This window comes from Myotis brandtii, unplaced genomic scaffold (genome assembly GCF_000412655.1).
Source record: "Myotis brandtii unplaced genomic scaffold, ASM41265v1 scaffold344, whole genome shotgun sequence".
Taxonomy (NCBI): domain Eukaryota; kingdom Metazoa; phylum Chordata; class Mammalia; order Chiroptera; family Vespertilionidae; genus Myotis; species Myotis brandtii.
In genome coordinates, this window is record NW_005363247.1 from 10574399 (window position 1) to 10592457 (window position 18059).

The 18059-nt window shown below is 32.3% G+C and overlaps 1 protein-coding gene across 3 annotated transcripts in view; it reads right to left on the reverse strand.

Moving 5' to 3' along the window:
• ST8SIA4 (ST8 alpha-N-acetyl-neuraminide alpha-2,8-sialyltransferase 4) overlaps positions 1 to 18059 on the reverse strand; it is a 101630-nt gene that overhangs the window by 46465 nt on the left and 37106 nt on the right. For all 3 annotated transcript variants that reach the window (XR_001363159.1, XM_014544008.1, XM_005871534.2), the window contains one exon: positions 12343 to 12636. Coding sequence is in view for 2 of the 3 variants with exons in the window: in XM_014544008.1 (XP_014399494.1) it covers positions 12343 to 12636 (294 nt within the window). In the remaining variant the exon portion in view is untranslated. The remainder of the gene's footprint in view (positions 1 to 12342; positions 12637 to 18059) is intronic.

Sequence of the window (18059 nt, forward strand, 5' to 3'; positions counted from 1 at the left end):
AAAAAAAAAACCTGTATTGGTAATACAAGTCAGATTAATTTACACAGGTAAAACACCTAATATATGTCAGGATAATTTATTGAGATATTAATTGCTATTTTGTTATTAACTGCATTTGAAGAATTAAAATAAATTGCTATTTTCATTCTACAAAAGACATAAAAATAAATATAAATAAAAAAGAAAGTTTACAGAATTCTACTGAGAGAAGTAAGATCATCCATGGAATAAAATCCAAAATGATTACTTTAGCTGCAGGTGATAATTTTAAGTAAAATCCACTGGAGCAAAGGAAAAAAAAAATCTTGGTTCTTATTAGACTAAATTATCAAAAATATTAATAGTATAATATAGAATTCTTTGCATTTTAGACGTTACATGATTGTTTTAGCCTTTTAATTGCATCTAAAACTTAACTAGCATAAGTATTGTTGGATATCTGAAACAATGAAGCTATAATTCTGAACTCAGTTGTTTGGTGCTACAGCCTAATTAATTTTGGAAAATTTCTCTGAAATTGTTATAAAGGCTAAGAAAACATAGTTCATATAATTCATCAATGGAATCTATACAAACTAAGTACCTAAGATTTCCCAATTATTGTATAAAACTTTGTTTATTTTTTACAGAGGGTTAAGTAGATTTTTTCACTGATTTGACCATCTCTAGAGATACATCAAATGGCAATCTTTTCTTCAAGAGTGTGCTTTAAATGAGGAATTAGAGAATGAGACAAGCACTATGGACCATACTTTTGTTTTGAAAACAATTGGGTGTTGACAATAAAAATGTATACTGCCTGAAACAAAATTAGTTTATTCCTGATAAGAGACTAATAGTAAAATAGCAACTGCCACCCCAATCTTCCCTGCTACACATTCCATTTGACCACCAAACACGGTCATTAGGTGATGGTTTGGAAGACAAAAGTGGAACAGGGTAGAATTGAATGTGACTGAGTTCTTAGTATGCTAGCATTACAGTCATATTTTCTCCAGGAAAATTTAATCAAGGAATATAACTAAATATAGTAATATCATTGCTTAGGTAATGAGGTCTGGTACACAGACTTATGAATATGCCAAAGTCTCTATCAGGGACTTCTTTCCTACATGAAAAGTCTAGTGGGCAAACCCCAAGTTTTTTGCTTTACTCTCTTCTAACATGTTATTTTGAGTTGGCATTTCAAATACCTATAGCCATAATTTGGAAGTTGTAGCCTGAGGCTATGATAATCTGATCAACCATATTAGAAGCTAGAGTTAACTGATTGTCTATAATCAATCATTTGAAAACACCTAATCTAAACTATTGCCTTCAAGCTAAACCAAAGCTAAATTATTCCAAGGAGATAAGAAATTGTAAATTTTTAAAGATTTATGGGACACTTGATTTAATAACCTTCCCAGCAAACTCAATATCTAGAGATATTCACTTCTTAAAAATCCATTAGGTCTAAACCAGAGCTAAATTATTCCAAGAAGATAAGAAATTGTAAATTTTAAAGATTTATGGGACACTTGATTCAATAACCTTCCCAGCAAACTCATTATCTAGAGATATTCACTTCTTAAAAATCCATTAGGTTTGCCTTTTATTTTAAATTTACAACTAATTATTTTAATGTTTATAAGAAATCTCTGAATGTAGTAATTGCCCAGTCACTTGGACTTAAGTTAGAATAGCTTTATGCAGATTAATTCAATACATTTTTTGCATATTGATCAGTGTTCCTCTTTTTTCCTGAAAGGTCAGAGAAACAGGGGAATTTCTAAGATTATGCATGTATTTTCTACCACCAGTCATTACAAGATTGGGTCTTAAAAGCAAAAAGGCAAAAAAACAAAAAAACACAACCAAAAACAACCCAAATGCATGTAACAAATATAACATATAAAAATAAATGCATGAATTTTTCCTGTAGCTCTTAAATATAGCAGTATAAACCTTTATTCTGAATATACTCTTGGAACTTAAAAAATAATGAAAATACATTTCTTTCCCTGGCTAAAGTGTTTAAAATAATAATTTTTCTTCTCAAGAGCAGAATAGTAAATTCTTTATAAAATATTCATAGATTTCCCTCTATCTTCTCCTCTCTCTCTCTCTCTCTCTCTAACATATATGTCAGAATTTGAAAGATAATATTCAAGAGATAACATTAAGTTTTAAATTATGAAACTATGGTAACTTTCTCAGGTGGCCAGGATAGATATTCCCAAGTTTCACACTTCATTATTATGATCCACTTATTTGTTAATCAGAAGTTAATCTTATATATATCAGAATTTGAAAGATAATATTCAAGAGATAACATTACGTTTTAAATTATGAATCTATGGTAACTTTCTCGGTGGCCAGGGTAGATATTCCCAAGTTTCACACTTCATTATTTTGATCCACTTATTTGTTAATCAGAAGTTAATCTTATATTTTCATTCTAACAACACCTTAGGCAGGTAAAATTTAGTAAGCGTTGATATCACAATTTTGTGGGTTTTGTGGATACTGGGCACAAGTTGGTTCTTAATATGTACGAGTTGATTAATTAACAAATTGCTGGGAAGACAAGCTATCCAGGTTCTATTCTCATTATTTGAGATTCAAACCTTCCTTACTGGCATGGTTTCCCTCTGCTTCAACATAAGCTAATATGATTTCTGGTGGTAGCCAGAATGATTAAAAATGTTTTTCTTCCATTCTACTTGCTACCCTGCTTCTTTGATTGCTCTAAAGAAGTAACCCTAAACCAAAGTTCAACACAACTTTGTTCTTTTTCATGACTCTATTCTCCACCCCTCTGCACCTGTACCTCAGCCCTCACCATAAGGAGTATGAGGTTTTCAAACTTCTAAGATAAAGAGATAAATAAATAAATCTTTGCTCTCATGTAATTTACAATATAAACAGAGAACAAAATGAATAATAATCATACATTTTGATGAATGTTTTATTAGAGACATTCATTACTTGTGAAGAAAATACAGAGAAAAGACACAAGAGTGAGGAATTGTGCCCTATTGGAACTTACCTTTCAACGGAGACTTGAAGGAGTAGAAGTTATCCAAGTGGAGAAGAGAGAAAATGTATACCCAGGAGAAAAACCAGGATATGCCTATGTCACTGAGTGCCATGAATGCTTCCCCACTTGTCAAAAGACATTCTAGATATTTGCAGAGCCTTTTTATTCTCAATGAGAGAACATGCTGGCCAAGGGCAGCCTGGCAGCTCTGTTTCTCACAGGTTCCTGTTTAAGCCATACACCTGTGAATGACTTCTCAGATATAAGCTATGAATATTTTCACATTCCAGGATGAAATATGAATAATGGGAACTGCTAGGAAATAATATTGTGACACGAGAGTAAAAAGATTTAAGATATCAGGAAATGGGGCAATGCCAGAAGGGTGGATATCAGAGTCCCCAGTAAGGGAAGAAATATTCCATTATGAAAAATTATGAGGCTTAGAACACCCCAAATGCAGTATCTAACTGCTCAAAGGCATTAAAGAAGGATACATGTTTTATAAAGAAATATTACAGCTGTGTTGCTCATTGGTCAAAATAGAAACCATATGAAAATGTGTTTGGCCTAAGATCAAATTTAGAACCAATAAGCCATTTCCAGAAGGCATTTGGAGTGAATGTATCCATTTTCAAAGTTGTTTTATTAAATTGCTTTTACTTACGTGACTGAGTAGATTCAATATTCTAACACAATCCATTTGAACAACAGTGATGAACTTAAGTTTCCTGAAATCTGCTAATGGTCTATTTCAGCCTACACTTTTAGTGGGGGCTCTTTTTGGAGCCTGGTCTGATTCAAATTATTGGGCAAGCACATGCCATTCACATGAATTTACTGGTAGTCTACAGAGGATCACCCTAATTTTATATAGCCTTTTTTGTATACTCATTTAAAATTGACAAATTTTCACATCTGAAAAATAAGTGCAGTAATTAAAGTCTGAGAAATAGTATTTATTTTGTAATCTTAAAACGGGGGTGGAGGGAGAGTTGATGCTGGGAGATGTGTAAAAATACAATCTGTTTATTTTTTAAGAGCCACACAAAAAACATACTTTAGCAACTAATGTATGCTTCTTTTAATAGATATACTGGACCAAAGAAATATTTTACAACAGAGTGACAGCTACATAAATAAGAGGTGAGCTAGAAATGTCACTTTATTTGATTTCTCTAAGGCTTGTTATTTCTGCTTACATTTATACCAACAAGCTAGGAATCATGACCTTGATCATTAATTGTGAATCAGCCAGTTTACTGGCTGCATGCCATAAGAAAACATCAATAACCCAGCAAAACCATGGGAAATTTAGGAGGGTATATTAAGTGATAGCCCATTATTCAACATAATTTTATTTAATGGCAAAAATGAAGAAATAAGTATACTATTTGTGAAATATGCAGATTAATTAGAATCTTATCTTATATTCTAAATAAAATGAAATAACTAAAAAATTATGTAGTCACAGTAATAGTGTAAAAAATGCTTATCCTCCCAACACAAAATGAAATTACTAGGAATAAGTTCAAGATAGCACAACAAATACCAACAACATAAATATAAAATATGAGACTTTTGCTACATATTAAGTACAAAATCAACTTTTGAAAATCCCAAGTGATAACAAGTTGAATATAAATCAACAATATATAATTATAAGGAAAGTCAATGTATTATTGATACTGTGTCTAATGTGCAAAAGGTCTAACAAAACAACTTGTATGGAATATATACACACTATTCATATTTTATATTTTCTATAAATATATATAACATTATATTATGTACTTTGTGAGTATATATGAAATATTAATAGTACATTAAATATTAAATATACATTATGTGTATATACAGCATATGTATATACTATTTTTATTTTTCATATATGTAACATATACTAGTCGAGAAATAATTTTCCATAATTTCCATTTATAAACAGTTATGATTTTTTAAAGTTTAATAATTGCAGAAATCCAAAGAAAGAATAAATTCAATAGACTATGTAGCATCATAACAAACATATGTGCCTATATTTTCTATATCTATTTATATACATTTGGTTGTGTGTGTATCTTTTACTATCAACAGTAAAAATTCAGATGAGGGTGGGTTAGTTAAATTATGGTATTAAAAATATTAAGAATATTTAAATTCCAAGAGATATTACTTGAAAGTAGGAATATTTTAGTGAGCTATCTCTATTACTGTGGTGATCAAAAGTTAAATGAAGTTTCTTTAGATTATAGAGGAGACATTTTTGAAAATGTTTATGAAAATCAAGTACAAATGTTTATTGTGGTGGTTTGAATATGCACTTTAGTAAGAACAAAGGACAGAACCAGTAAAAGTGGAAGCCCAAAGGAATCCAAATGATTATTTATGTCAATATCCACATTTTAAAAGATACATATTTGAGACTCAAGATTGAAAATAGTCTTGTCTACAGTCAGAATAGGAGAGGTGTTTTTTGTTTTGTTTTGTTTTTTTGTTTACCATCCTTGGAAATCAACCTAAAAGATTATTGAACATTCTGTAAGCAAATATTCTCAGTTTGGATCAATGTAAAAACATGTTTTAAAGAGAATAAGAACATTTCCTCACACTCTGCAATATATATCTGCAAACTAATTTGAGAAACACTGCTGTAGGTCATGAGGGGCATATCAAGCATTTCAAATGAAAATTCTTAATTCCAAGAAAATTTAAAGCACTTATGTAGTCAATTTATCTCACACTTGCACATTTATTATAACTGTTAAATTATCCTTCAAATAAAAAAACATCTGGAATATTTGTCAAATATTTAAAAAAGGATAGCATATGTATTCTCCACTAAAAGATAAAGAACAAATGTCACAAGTAGAACTTGTACCAAAATTTTAAAAATCTATATTCACTCAATTTATTTTGTCCTTAAAATTCATTTTGTTGAAGATATTAGCATATAAAATTGTTGGATAACTTTAGAATGACTATTAATAGTGACATCACAGAACATATCTACTTTTACCAAACTCAATAATCACCAGTGAATTTTCAATCATGTTTGTCTTGATTAATACAAAGTACAAGCTTATTAATTTGATGAGTAGAGTCAATTATATTAAAACAAATTATTAGTTAGAATGTGGTGACAAAATAGGACACAAACATTATTTTTGTTACAGTAGAATTAAAATAATAAAACTAATGGGTCATATACATTAAAAATAATTGATTTATTTTAAATAGTTTAATAATAGTCATAATTGCCAGAGGGCAAAGGATCCAAATATAAATGTTCGGATATTTTTTCCAGGACTGATTGTAAACAAATATAAAGTTTAAATCAATTAAGCTCTTAAAAATAAATATCTGAATAGAAATAAGAGCAGTATAATAAGAAATAGAGGAATGAAGAGGAGAACAATAAGAGCAAACTCCCTAAAGTGCAAACTTCAAAAAAATTTGCATAAGTGTGCATATGATTCTAATATACAACTAAGAATTTACAAATATTTAGTTATGTAAAACATAATTTAAAAATATACTCATTTATTTATCTCATGGAAGAATTTTTTTAAAATTTAAATATGCTTTGTATTGATCTCAGAGAGAAGAAGAGAGAGGGAGAGAGATAAAAACATCAATGATGAGAATCACCTGCCTTCTGCACACCCTCTACTGGGGATCAAGCCCACAACCCAGGCATAGGCCCTGACCAAGAATCAAACCATTACCTCCTGGTTCATAGGTTGTCGCTAAACCACTGAGCCACATTGGCCAGGCTAGTTCCTGGGAGAATTCTTAAGTAATTATCTATAGCAATTGATAGTGGAACTGAGGATCTATTTTTTAAACTATTCGTGTTCTTTGTGTTTGTTTTGTTTTTGCTACCGTGTTAAAAGTTAGGAAATTAAATATAACCATCCCTAAAAAAAACAACAGTACCTAGTTATTATGAATCAAACGAGATTAATTATAAAAATAGATATTTTTTTGCTTAACATGATATTTTATAAAATATTTTTGAATGTTTTACATAATAATTTAAAATTGTATATTATATTATGGGTTAGATAATTTTTATATGTTATAATAATATTTTGAAGTTTCAATGAGTCAGTTTATAGTTTCAAAATCCCTTCTTCACTCTTAAAATATTATGAAAATTGTTCCATTCTTTACAAGAAATATTTTTTAAAAAATAAAATAAGTAGACATGTAGGGCTTCTGAAGAATACCAATGAGAAGCTTGCAATCCCAAACCAGTTGATACATTTAAATTTGTAATTATATCTTTTTAAAATATATTTTTATTGATTTCAGAGAGGAAGGAAGTGGGAGAGAGAGAAACATCAATGATGAGAGAGAATCATTGATTGGCTGCCTCCTGAATGCCCCCTTACTGGGGATCGAGCCCGCAACCCAGGCATGTGCCCTTGACTGGAATCGAACCTGGGACCCTCCAGGCATGTGCCCTTGATTGGAATCGAACCTGGGACCCTTCAGTCCGCAAGCCGATGCTCTATCCACTGAGCCAAACCAGCTAGGGCTGAAATTATATCTTTTATTTGTCCCTATTAAATTACCCTTTCCTTATGTTGACTGTTTTAAAACTTAGACTATATCTATATTTTTTCCTCCAGCTTCACTTAATATGGCTTGGGAAGAATGACCATATATTAAAATATCATGTAAGAATCTCTTTGAGTTTTAAGGTTGAGAGTTATATTTTTAGAGCTTTTCAAAAAACCCTGCAAATGAATGGATGTTTAAAATTAGTAAGCCATCATAATTTTCAGAGAGGAAAATGTTTAAATAATGAAGCTTGACAAAATGAAAACTACTTAAATGATTCCCATTCTGTTCAAGAAACTTTGCTTTCCAAATAGCTTAAACTTTCTACTTGTAGCTGCAGTACATGGAAAGGCCTTTTTAACATGGTGATTATATGCTCCCTAAAATGTATGTAGAGTTCTCTAAACCTTTCATGAGAGACAACAAACTCCAGTGATCAGCAGAGGATATGAAACTCTCTCAACTATTTTACTGCATTGTATTAACCACGCCATTTCAGAGAGATGGAAAACAGATACATAAAGAACAGAACTTTGGGAATTTTGCTATTGTTTTGTTATCCTGTGACTCTTGTTTCATCACTTCCTTATTTTCTTTCAGCGTTTTAGTAGCTGCACAGACTACAAACATTACGACAAAATGCAACATTACATGCACTAATGTGTTATTAATTCTATAAGTGAAATTACCTTTCACATACACCATGTGTATGAATTTCCAAAATATTTGAAATGTGAAAGGCATCTCTACAGCTACTTTTTATATCCTGGGCTACAGTTTAGAACTCAATCACTTGACATTTCAGGGGGAATGTGTAATTAGATACATGACCAGGAAAGTAGCAAGATAAGTTGTTTCTGGAGAATTCAAGATAAGTCTTGTCAAAAACACCTAAAGCACAGTAATAAAAAGAAAGCATACCATTAACATCACCACCAGCAGTCAGAAGTTTGGTCTTGCTCTTTGAAATAAAATGCTTAGAAATTAGTGAGGTAGTTTATACTTATAAAGATAAGGAAGAAACGTGTACAAAACGTAAAAGGAGAGTCTGATGAACTAATTATTAAAAGTTGTGCAATTTCTATGTTTAATATATCTGTAAAAAGCCCATATGAATTCATTGTTGTTAATAATACATAATCCTACCTGGACTCTAATTAATTGAAAATGCCCTATTTGAACCGTGCTTCTTATTTTGTGTTTTGTTACTGGTGGTAAACTGAGAAATATAAACCAAAATCTAAAGAACAAAGTTACTAATCCCAAAGATTATACAGAAAGGCAAAAAGCCCATAATAGTCAACAGGATATTGATGAGTAAGAAAAAGTCAGCAGACACTACCTGACTTCAAGAATTACTATAAAGCTACAGTAATCAGGACTACTAGGTGTTGGTGAAAAATAGACAAACAGATCAACAAAATAGGTAAAGAGCCCAGAAACAGACCCACACAAATATAGTCAATTAATGTTTGACAAAGAAGCAAAGATAATATAATGGAGTAAAAACACTATTTTCAACAAAATGGCGCTGGAACTACAGGACATCGTCATACAAAACAATGAATCTACACACAGACCTTACATCTTTCACAAAATTTAACTGAAAATAGACTACAGATATAAATGTAAAATGCAAAATTATAAAACTCTTAGAAGATAACTCATAGAAGAAAATCTACATAACTTTGTGTTTGGCAAGGACTTTTCAGATATAATACCCAAAGTCATGATCTATAAAAGAAATAAATGATAACCTGGATTTCATTAAAAATAATAAATAATATTCTACAAAAGGCAATGTCATGAGAATGAGAAGACAAGTCACAGACCAGGGGAAAATATGTCCAAAATATATATCTGATAAAGAACAGTTATCCTAAATATATACAACTCAACAAGAAAACTAACAACTTGACTAAGAAATGGGTCAAAGACCTTAAAAGACATCTCACTAAAGAAAAGATATAGATGGCAAATAAGCACATTAAAAGACACTGGATATCATATGTCATCAGAGAAATGAAAATTAAAATAACTACAAAATATCACTACATTCCTATTAGAATAGCCAAAATCCAGAACACTGGGAAAACAAAATATTGGTGAGGATGTGGAGCTATAGGAATTCACATTCATTATTGATGGGAATATAAAAATGGTACAGACACTTTGGAAGACAGTTTGGAAATTTCTTACAAAACTAAACATACTTTTATTATAAGATCCAGCAATCATACCTTGCCATTTATCCAAATGACTAGAAAACTATGTCTACCCAAAAATCTGCACACAGATGCTTACAGAAGCTTTATTCATGATGGCCAAAACTTGGAATCAACAGATGAGTGAATATATAAATTGGTACATCCAGACAATGGAATATTATTCCCCACTTAAAGGAAATGAGCTATCAAGCCATGCAAAGACAAGGAGAAATCTTTAAAGCATATTTTAAGTAAAAGAAGCCAATATTAAAGGGCAACATACTATCTTATTCAAATATATAACATTCCAGAAAAGGTTAAACTATGGAGACAACAAAAAGATCAGTGCTTGCCATGTATTAATGGGGAAGGAAGGGTGAATAGGCTGAGCAGAGATGATTTTAGGGCAGTTAAACTACTGTTTAGTAATACTCTATTGATGGCTACATGTCATTATACATCTGCCAAAGCCCACAGAATGTGCAAACTAGGAGTGAACTGCAGTGTAAACTATGGACTTTGGGTGATAATAACTTTCAATGAAAATTCATCAATTTTAACAAATGTATAACTGTGAAAGATGTTGATAATGAGGGAAGCTATGTGAGTTTGGGGAGGCATGGGGTATATGGGAAATCTTTGTAACTTTCTCTTGCTTTTGCTGTGAACCTAAAAATGCTGTAAAAATAGTTTATTAAAAAAGTACTAATTCAGAGTAATGGATTTTCTAATTAGTTTCATATACTCAGGAATTACTTCAAAACATTTGTTTTTGAATCTTAATGAGTGGTGACTGTATGTGTCAGAGCGTGTGCATGCGTAAAGCAGCATATTTTTAAGTTTTTCTCTGAATCAAATGATACTCGACATTGACATCTCAAAGAATAGTATATAGTCTTAGCACAATGCATTATTAAGTGATTCTGTTAAGAACACATTATATAAAAAGAACATTGTTTTTTCAAATTGTAATTAACAGAAATCTTTGTAACGTAAAAAATACTTTTCCTCTAAATGGGCATATTTTTATCTCATTTTGTTGAAACTTTGTGTCAAACATCAAGAGAAAATGTTGAATAAACATAATCCAATATAAGAATGCAATTGTTCACAGAATAATACAATCCAAGAAACTATCTTTAGACAGAACAAGGAAATGGTAAATCTTTGAGGGGAGTATCTCAGTAACAAAACCAAAGGAAAATACTAGCCGAGGCCCAATTATAGTAGATTAAGAAAACTATTTTTAACTCTGGGGTTGTTAACCACTTTCTTTTAGGACTTCTATTCACTGTATTCAATTGGTCCCCTGAACTTGCCCTTCCTTTCCATCTCCACTGATTCTGCCCTACATTTTTATCAATTTATGAGTCAATTAGTCAAAAAGCCTAATTGGTTTTCATTCCTCTAGCACCTCTTCTTGCCAATGCAGAGTCTGCAGTTACAAGATTTACTCTCCTAAATGCACACAGCTAACTGTGCTTAATGCAGGATAAAATTGATTCTCTTCCCAACCAGAACACAAGTAATTTTTCCAACTCTGTAGTACAATGCTCCACAATACTCCACAAGTGTACTGTGTACTTAATCATTTCCTGCCTCAGTTTGCTCTAATGATGCCATAGCATTTCTTTGTTTGGTTGTCTCTTTCTCTCTTCCGACAATTGTTATTCTATTTTTAAGGTCTAGTTCAAATGTCCGACTTTTAAGACTTCTTTGTTAATATGAGGGACAAATTCTACACTCTGAACAACATACCTCCTTAACATTTGTTTATGTCCTAGTCAACTGTGCATGCCTCTGATTCCACCATAAGCCTATGTGTTCCTTTAAAGCAGTGGTAAGTTCTGTTTTATTTTTGTATCTACAGCACCTGACACTCAGTAAAAGTTCAATAAATACACATTATTGCTTATCTTTGTGTTATACATATCACACACACATATACAAGACTGAATTTGGCCTTTTGGTGATTTGCCACTTTTAAACAAGAGTCTATTTCTTAGGTTTTTCTTCTGCATTTGAGTTAATAAATAAATGGGAAATGTTAACTTAATTCATAAAAATAGAATCTGTAACTTTGGGGGGAAACATTAAGGAATATTATTTCAGCCAGCTTCTCTATCTCCAGTAGGCCTCCTAGCTACAGATGGGTCTTAACTGCTCCTTAAATACATTAAACATGTATGCTTCAACAATATCACCACTAGCCACTTAGCACTTCCATTGTTTTATTACCCAAGTTTTATCAATTTTACTAAGAATGCTCACTATTCTTTAACACAGAAAAGTACAAAAATCAGTAGTTTGTTAATGAGCAGACATATGTAAGTGCCAAGTTCAAATGTTTGCCTTTTCAAGAAAAAGAATAAACTAAATATTATAGCACATAAATAAAACTCAAGTTGGTGAATAGAGTAGCCATTATCAATAATGAAAACATATACCCCCTGGGAGAGTTTATGGAGGCTCCTCCCTGCCGAGGGAAAAGGTTTAGTTATGTGTTCCATTGTGCCAAGGACAGACTGGTCCTTTCCAGACACTTACCCTCTGACAGCATGAATAAGTCTCAATGATGGATAGGCAGTTCGCACTTTCAGTTTATTCTTAAGGATTAATGCATTAACCCACTCCACGTGCTTCTCTCCTCCTTTGACCATGAAAGCAGGGATCCAAAGGACACTGTCATTCAGCATGGAAAGTCTGTGCACAAATTTTTCTCTGTCACTCTCATTCCGAAAGCCTCCAAATGCTCTTTGCACAACTGATGGATTCATGGTAATAAAATCTGATTTAGTTCCCACATCTGCAGCAAACTCCACCACAGGGGCTAGATTACACCTGAAGAGAAAAAATTAATGGGAAAGTGAGAAATAAATATGAAACATTTACTTCTAAAATGATATGCATGAAAAGAAGAATGAGAAACGAGCATAGTTTTTATTTTAACCAGGTAGAAAAAAAAATAATCTGGTAAAATTACATTTGCAATAAATCACCATGCATCAGGAATTTTCTGCAATAAAGATGTGCACTCCTAGGGTAGGGCTCAAATTGTCACTTACATGAATTCAACCTGCTGTCTAAGAATACTCTTTGCTGTAATCGTCATAAAATCATACAATATGAATTCCTAATAGGTGAATTTATGATGGTAAGTTTGGCTGTCGCCATGCAGGTGGGAAACCTAACCACATGCTGTTCTATAAGTAAGTAAAACCTGATCTCCCAATCTGCACCACTCCTCAAGCTTAAGTCATTTCAACAACTTTATAAACATAAGTAAGTGACGATGACTTTTCTGTATTCTAAGGTTAAGGGAAAACTGTAATTCCTTATAGCATTTTTCATAAACATGTCTATAATTGCCTTCTAGAGGCCTAAATAGGAAACAAAGGTAAGAAAAATGGAGTAATCATATTTAATATGCATTTTTGAGATGTTAAATAATGCAGAAAAGCCCTGCTATAGAGACAAATATCTTTCTGTTTCTCTGAGGACAACTCAAAATGCTTGTTTTCCCTGTTAACAGGAGACTTGCCCACTGTGGGGGAGGTCAGAATTGGCTGACGTGTTCTCACATCTGAAGTTCTAGGATATTGCAAAGTGCCTGCGCCTGGTTCTGTTCTTGTATGCTGATTTCACTCTTGTATTACAAGTTTAGGAAAGTACCTTGAACTTGGCCTTCAACCAATTTGTGATGCTATTTTGATTCTGTGACATAGATCTTTGACTACTTGAAAATAGTCATTTTTTTTTAAAGTACTTTACCTTGCTAGGAAAGGTAAATTTTAATTACCTTTGATTAGTGAAAAATTAGATTTTTAGCAAACAAGATTTTGCTAATTTGGAAAAAAAAACAATTTAAATCTATTCAATGTACACCTTCATGAAAACACACACAAGCATACACACACACCCATAGACACAGACACACAGAATTATCCTTCTTTTCTTTTTCTCTCCTCATATCAGCCTTTCAAGGGAAGGAAAAATAGAATGATTTCCTCTTTCTGTGTTTTACAGATTTGACTGCATTATGAAAATTTCTCACATTTCTCTTCCTTATGCATTTAGCCATATTCATTAAATTCTTAAGCGAGATAAATTTAATTAAAAAGTAAAGTGTGTGCTCTGCTATTAAAAATACTGGCTTATGTATCCTTTCTTATCTCTTTTAATTAATATGCATTATTACTTCTTAGATCTCTAAAAACATTTAGCTATCACAACAAATATCTTTCATCTTACACAATTAAGCAAAGTCTGTTATCAAAGATGAGCTACTGAGATAAAACAAATAAAAATTGATACGTCATATTATTTAGAAATAATATTTTCAAGTTATGCATATTTAAATACACCCACTATATTATGAGAGGGTATTTTTGTCTCTATCCATGATCCATGCACTATTTGATATTAGACACTATTCATTCCCACCACAGTCAGAATATTATGGATGGGATTGCCCTGGCAAAGAACAGTTACATGTGAGCAGAAATCAATGTGAGCATCTTACAATGGAACTCATGGAAGACTGAGAACATGGTGAATTTTGAGGTCCTAAAATATACTCCACACCAGCTTTAAAAATAATCTAAAATTCTAAGCAAGCAGATTATAAGATGAATTTAGATACTGTGGGGGAAAATGTGTTCTTATTATCTTTATTACAGACACTTCTACTTCCATAGATAAAAAATAGGCAACGCTTGTTAATATTACAGTTAACATGTTCCTGTCAGGAAAGATAGCATCAAGTATATCTTTCTGCTACAAAAATTCCTCAGCAATTCTTTTCAAAGGATTCCCACTATAGAAAAACAATATCTATACTTCCCTTTCTCTACACTTATAAAAATTATCCAAGCCAACCCAGTTTAAGAAAACAAAAATAACATTCTACTGAATTATCTTCGCAGGAAAAAAAAATCACTTAATTACTTTATGCTTTTCATTACTTTTTCTTATCACATATTTAAAAGCTATTCCACCCCCAAGTTTTCTAACACCCACTTTTTAAGGATTGACTCAGCATGTTTCTGAAACATGATTATCTGACCAGGTATAATTTCAGAGCTAGAAAGACATTCATCCATAAAGTTGGATATTGAAAAACAGGTACTTTCCACCTTGGAAGCAAAGGAAACTAACAGAAGAAGAACATTTCTGGAGAATAGGGTTGATCCAGGAAACAAAACAACATAGTTGATGCAATCAAGGAATGCTAAATGACTGTGGTGCTAACAAAAGGGAACAAAGAGATCAAAGAGTAATTAATCCACATGAGTTTTATTGTAAAGTTTTTATGTCTTAAGCACAGCCCAAACAAGCTTTGGGAGGGATGGAAATAGCATTACAGAAGGACACATGGTAAAATACAATCTATGCTGGCTCCAGGAGTTCGACAGGTTCATTTTCCTTGGGGTGACTATGTCTAATTTTTCATTGGAAGGAAAGATTAACATCATGCTCACATGTGGCCAATAAATTAACTACTCTGTGGTTGAGTCAGATATTTAGTCATATATTTAGCTGAACGCTACATAATCAGGGCAAGCATTAAGCAAGCCAGAATAAGCAGCCAGCTGTGTTGTACTCCAGCAATTCAGTAGGCTTGTTGCGAACCACATAGCGATACTAGTAGCAATACTGCTGATTGAGCAAGATTATGAATAGATTTCCAATCACATGTACTTCATCTTCCTTTCTTTAAATCTTCTTAGGGATCACAATATTCAAAAGTACCCAGAATGTGTAGCAAGCATTTATGAAGTAACACATTATTTTAGATGTTATTCTTAATCTCATAAAATTGAAGAGTGGACAACTTATAAATGATGGATTTTGTGAGTCAAAAGTACTAAGTGCATAAGAATATTTAATATATTTAAGCTCTATTTCTTTAGCCAAATTAAATTTTAACTGTCCAACTAGTTTCAGACATATTAAAAACCTGAAGACATATACACATTATCCAAACTCCCTGTTTATTCTAAGCTGCCTAATTTTCTATTTATTTACCATCATTGCTGAAAATACTGAAGAAATGCAGCTAGGTCCTCTTGTAATTTAGACCTCTGAAATTTCTTCTATGATCTCACACTAGATGTGATTGCCTTTCAACATTCCTTCTATGCAGAATTGAAGGTACTTTTATTTCAAGGCTATATAATTTTTAACGTTCATTTTAATTTTAATTCATTTAATTTTTAAGGAAAGAAATGCTTATTTCATGTATAATACCTCAAGATCACAGATTTCCCTAGGAAGACATATCTCTTAGATTTATTGATATTCCCTGCATTCTCCTTATGTTATAGTTCAGCAGTCTAAGCAACTGAGAAGTTCTTCTCTCAATAGCTCAACAGTTCTCTTGAGAGTTCATTCTGAAAATACTGCACCATATGTTCAGAACTCTTCCAGCTATCTTACTATTTGATAGTAATTTTCTACAATGATATAACCTGGCCAAAATACAGTATTTTTGGTTGTTATTAGTAATATCAGTAAGATAATTCTCATTGATTTAGCCACGTCTTTAATCATTCCATGGTGCAACTTATATATTTGTGCTACCTACAGGACTAGTCATCCACAATACTGAGGTAAAACAGCATGCACTGTGATATTGAAGGTTGTTAATTACTTCTTTACACATATAACATAGATTAAGTGAGAAGAAAACAAAACTGAGTGTACTGCAGGATAAATTCTATTCTTCCTCACTACTAGTTAATGTTTCCTTTGACCAACACCAACTCCACTGTTTCTCTGTACTAGCATTAAAATCCCTTAGCCCAAACCATTGTTACCAATGGAACCATATTTGTCAACCAACCAGGAAAGGGAGCTAGCCTCTTCTCTTTTCTGCTCCCAGAGGAAGCTTATGGTTCCTATCTACTCTCATCTTACTTTTGAGCTTGAAGAACCAAGAAATTAAACACTCTCTGTTACCTGGGTGTTTAAGGTTTTGTGGTTACCCTCTCAAAATTGCTAGGAGAAGGTGAAACGTGCAATCTATCAGTCTTTCTGACTTTCTTAAGGTGAGGGTATTAGGCCCCCAATTGACTTGAAACCAATACTTTTTCAAACACTTTGAGGTAAGTAGTATTAACTCCACTTTGAAGACGAGAAACTAAGGTCAAAGTGGTTAAGAAATATGACCTAGGCCAGTGGTTCTCAACCGTCTGGCCCTTTAAATAGAGTTCCTCATGTTGTGACCCAACCATAAAATTATTTTCATTGCTACTTCATAACTGTAATGTTGCTACTGTTATGAATCGTAATGTAAATATCTGATATGCAGGATGGTCTTAGGCGACCCCTGTGAAAGGGTCGTTCAACGGCCAAAGGGGTCGCGACCCACAGGTTGAGAACCACTGTCCTAGGCCATAGTATATATAAAAAAACAAGCACAGCTACTTTAGAATCACTCCAGGATGGAAGTTTTAAATGACATATTTACACTGGTGATTTCTTTTAGAGTCAGAGGAAATGTTTATATGTTCATCATTCACCCCAATTTCCTGTAGGAGAAAGAGTACTTTACCATTTAGTTTCAGGTTCCAGTCTCAGACTCCCAGGATTTAAGCATATTATATAAAACAACTCAGCCATAAACACTCCCCAAATCCTGAGCAGTTATTAAACAAGGGGCTTCAAGTATATTAAATATGAAAATAATATTTATACTTCAGATCTCTTGAGGAAAATTTTTCAAAATGTTGGGAAAAGGGTTAACTATCTAATTTAGGTCATTTTGAAATATGAAGGGAATTGGCATGCTATTTCTTACACAGTGTGTAAGAAATAGAGATGAAATGTTATGTTGAAGATTTGCATTTTCAGTATGGTTGGGGAACACAAAAATGTGCACATCACATTTTATGTTTGATGGTAAAATATCAATAAAATCCTAAGCTTGACAGAAATAAATACTAATGACACATTTCATGAAAACAACTGACTAAACAGGAAAGGAACTTTTTCACAAATCCAGATTTGTTTACATTACTGGCAAGGTTGGGAAGAACAGTGTCATATTATTTCTAGGAAAATCACAGAATGAAAAAAAAAATCAAGCTCATTCTAAAATATAAAGATCTGAATACTCAGGAATATGTTAGACTATGCCATTCCCACATTTCAGTCAAAACCAAAATGAAATCACTGGACAAATCTGCTACAACTGCACACATATTATTTAATAACAGTTTTTTGAAGGGCTGAAGGGGAAGGGATGCCAAGAAATGGGTATA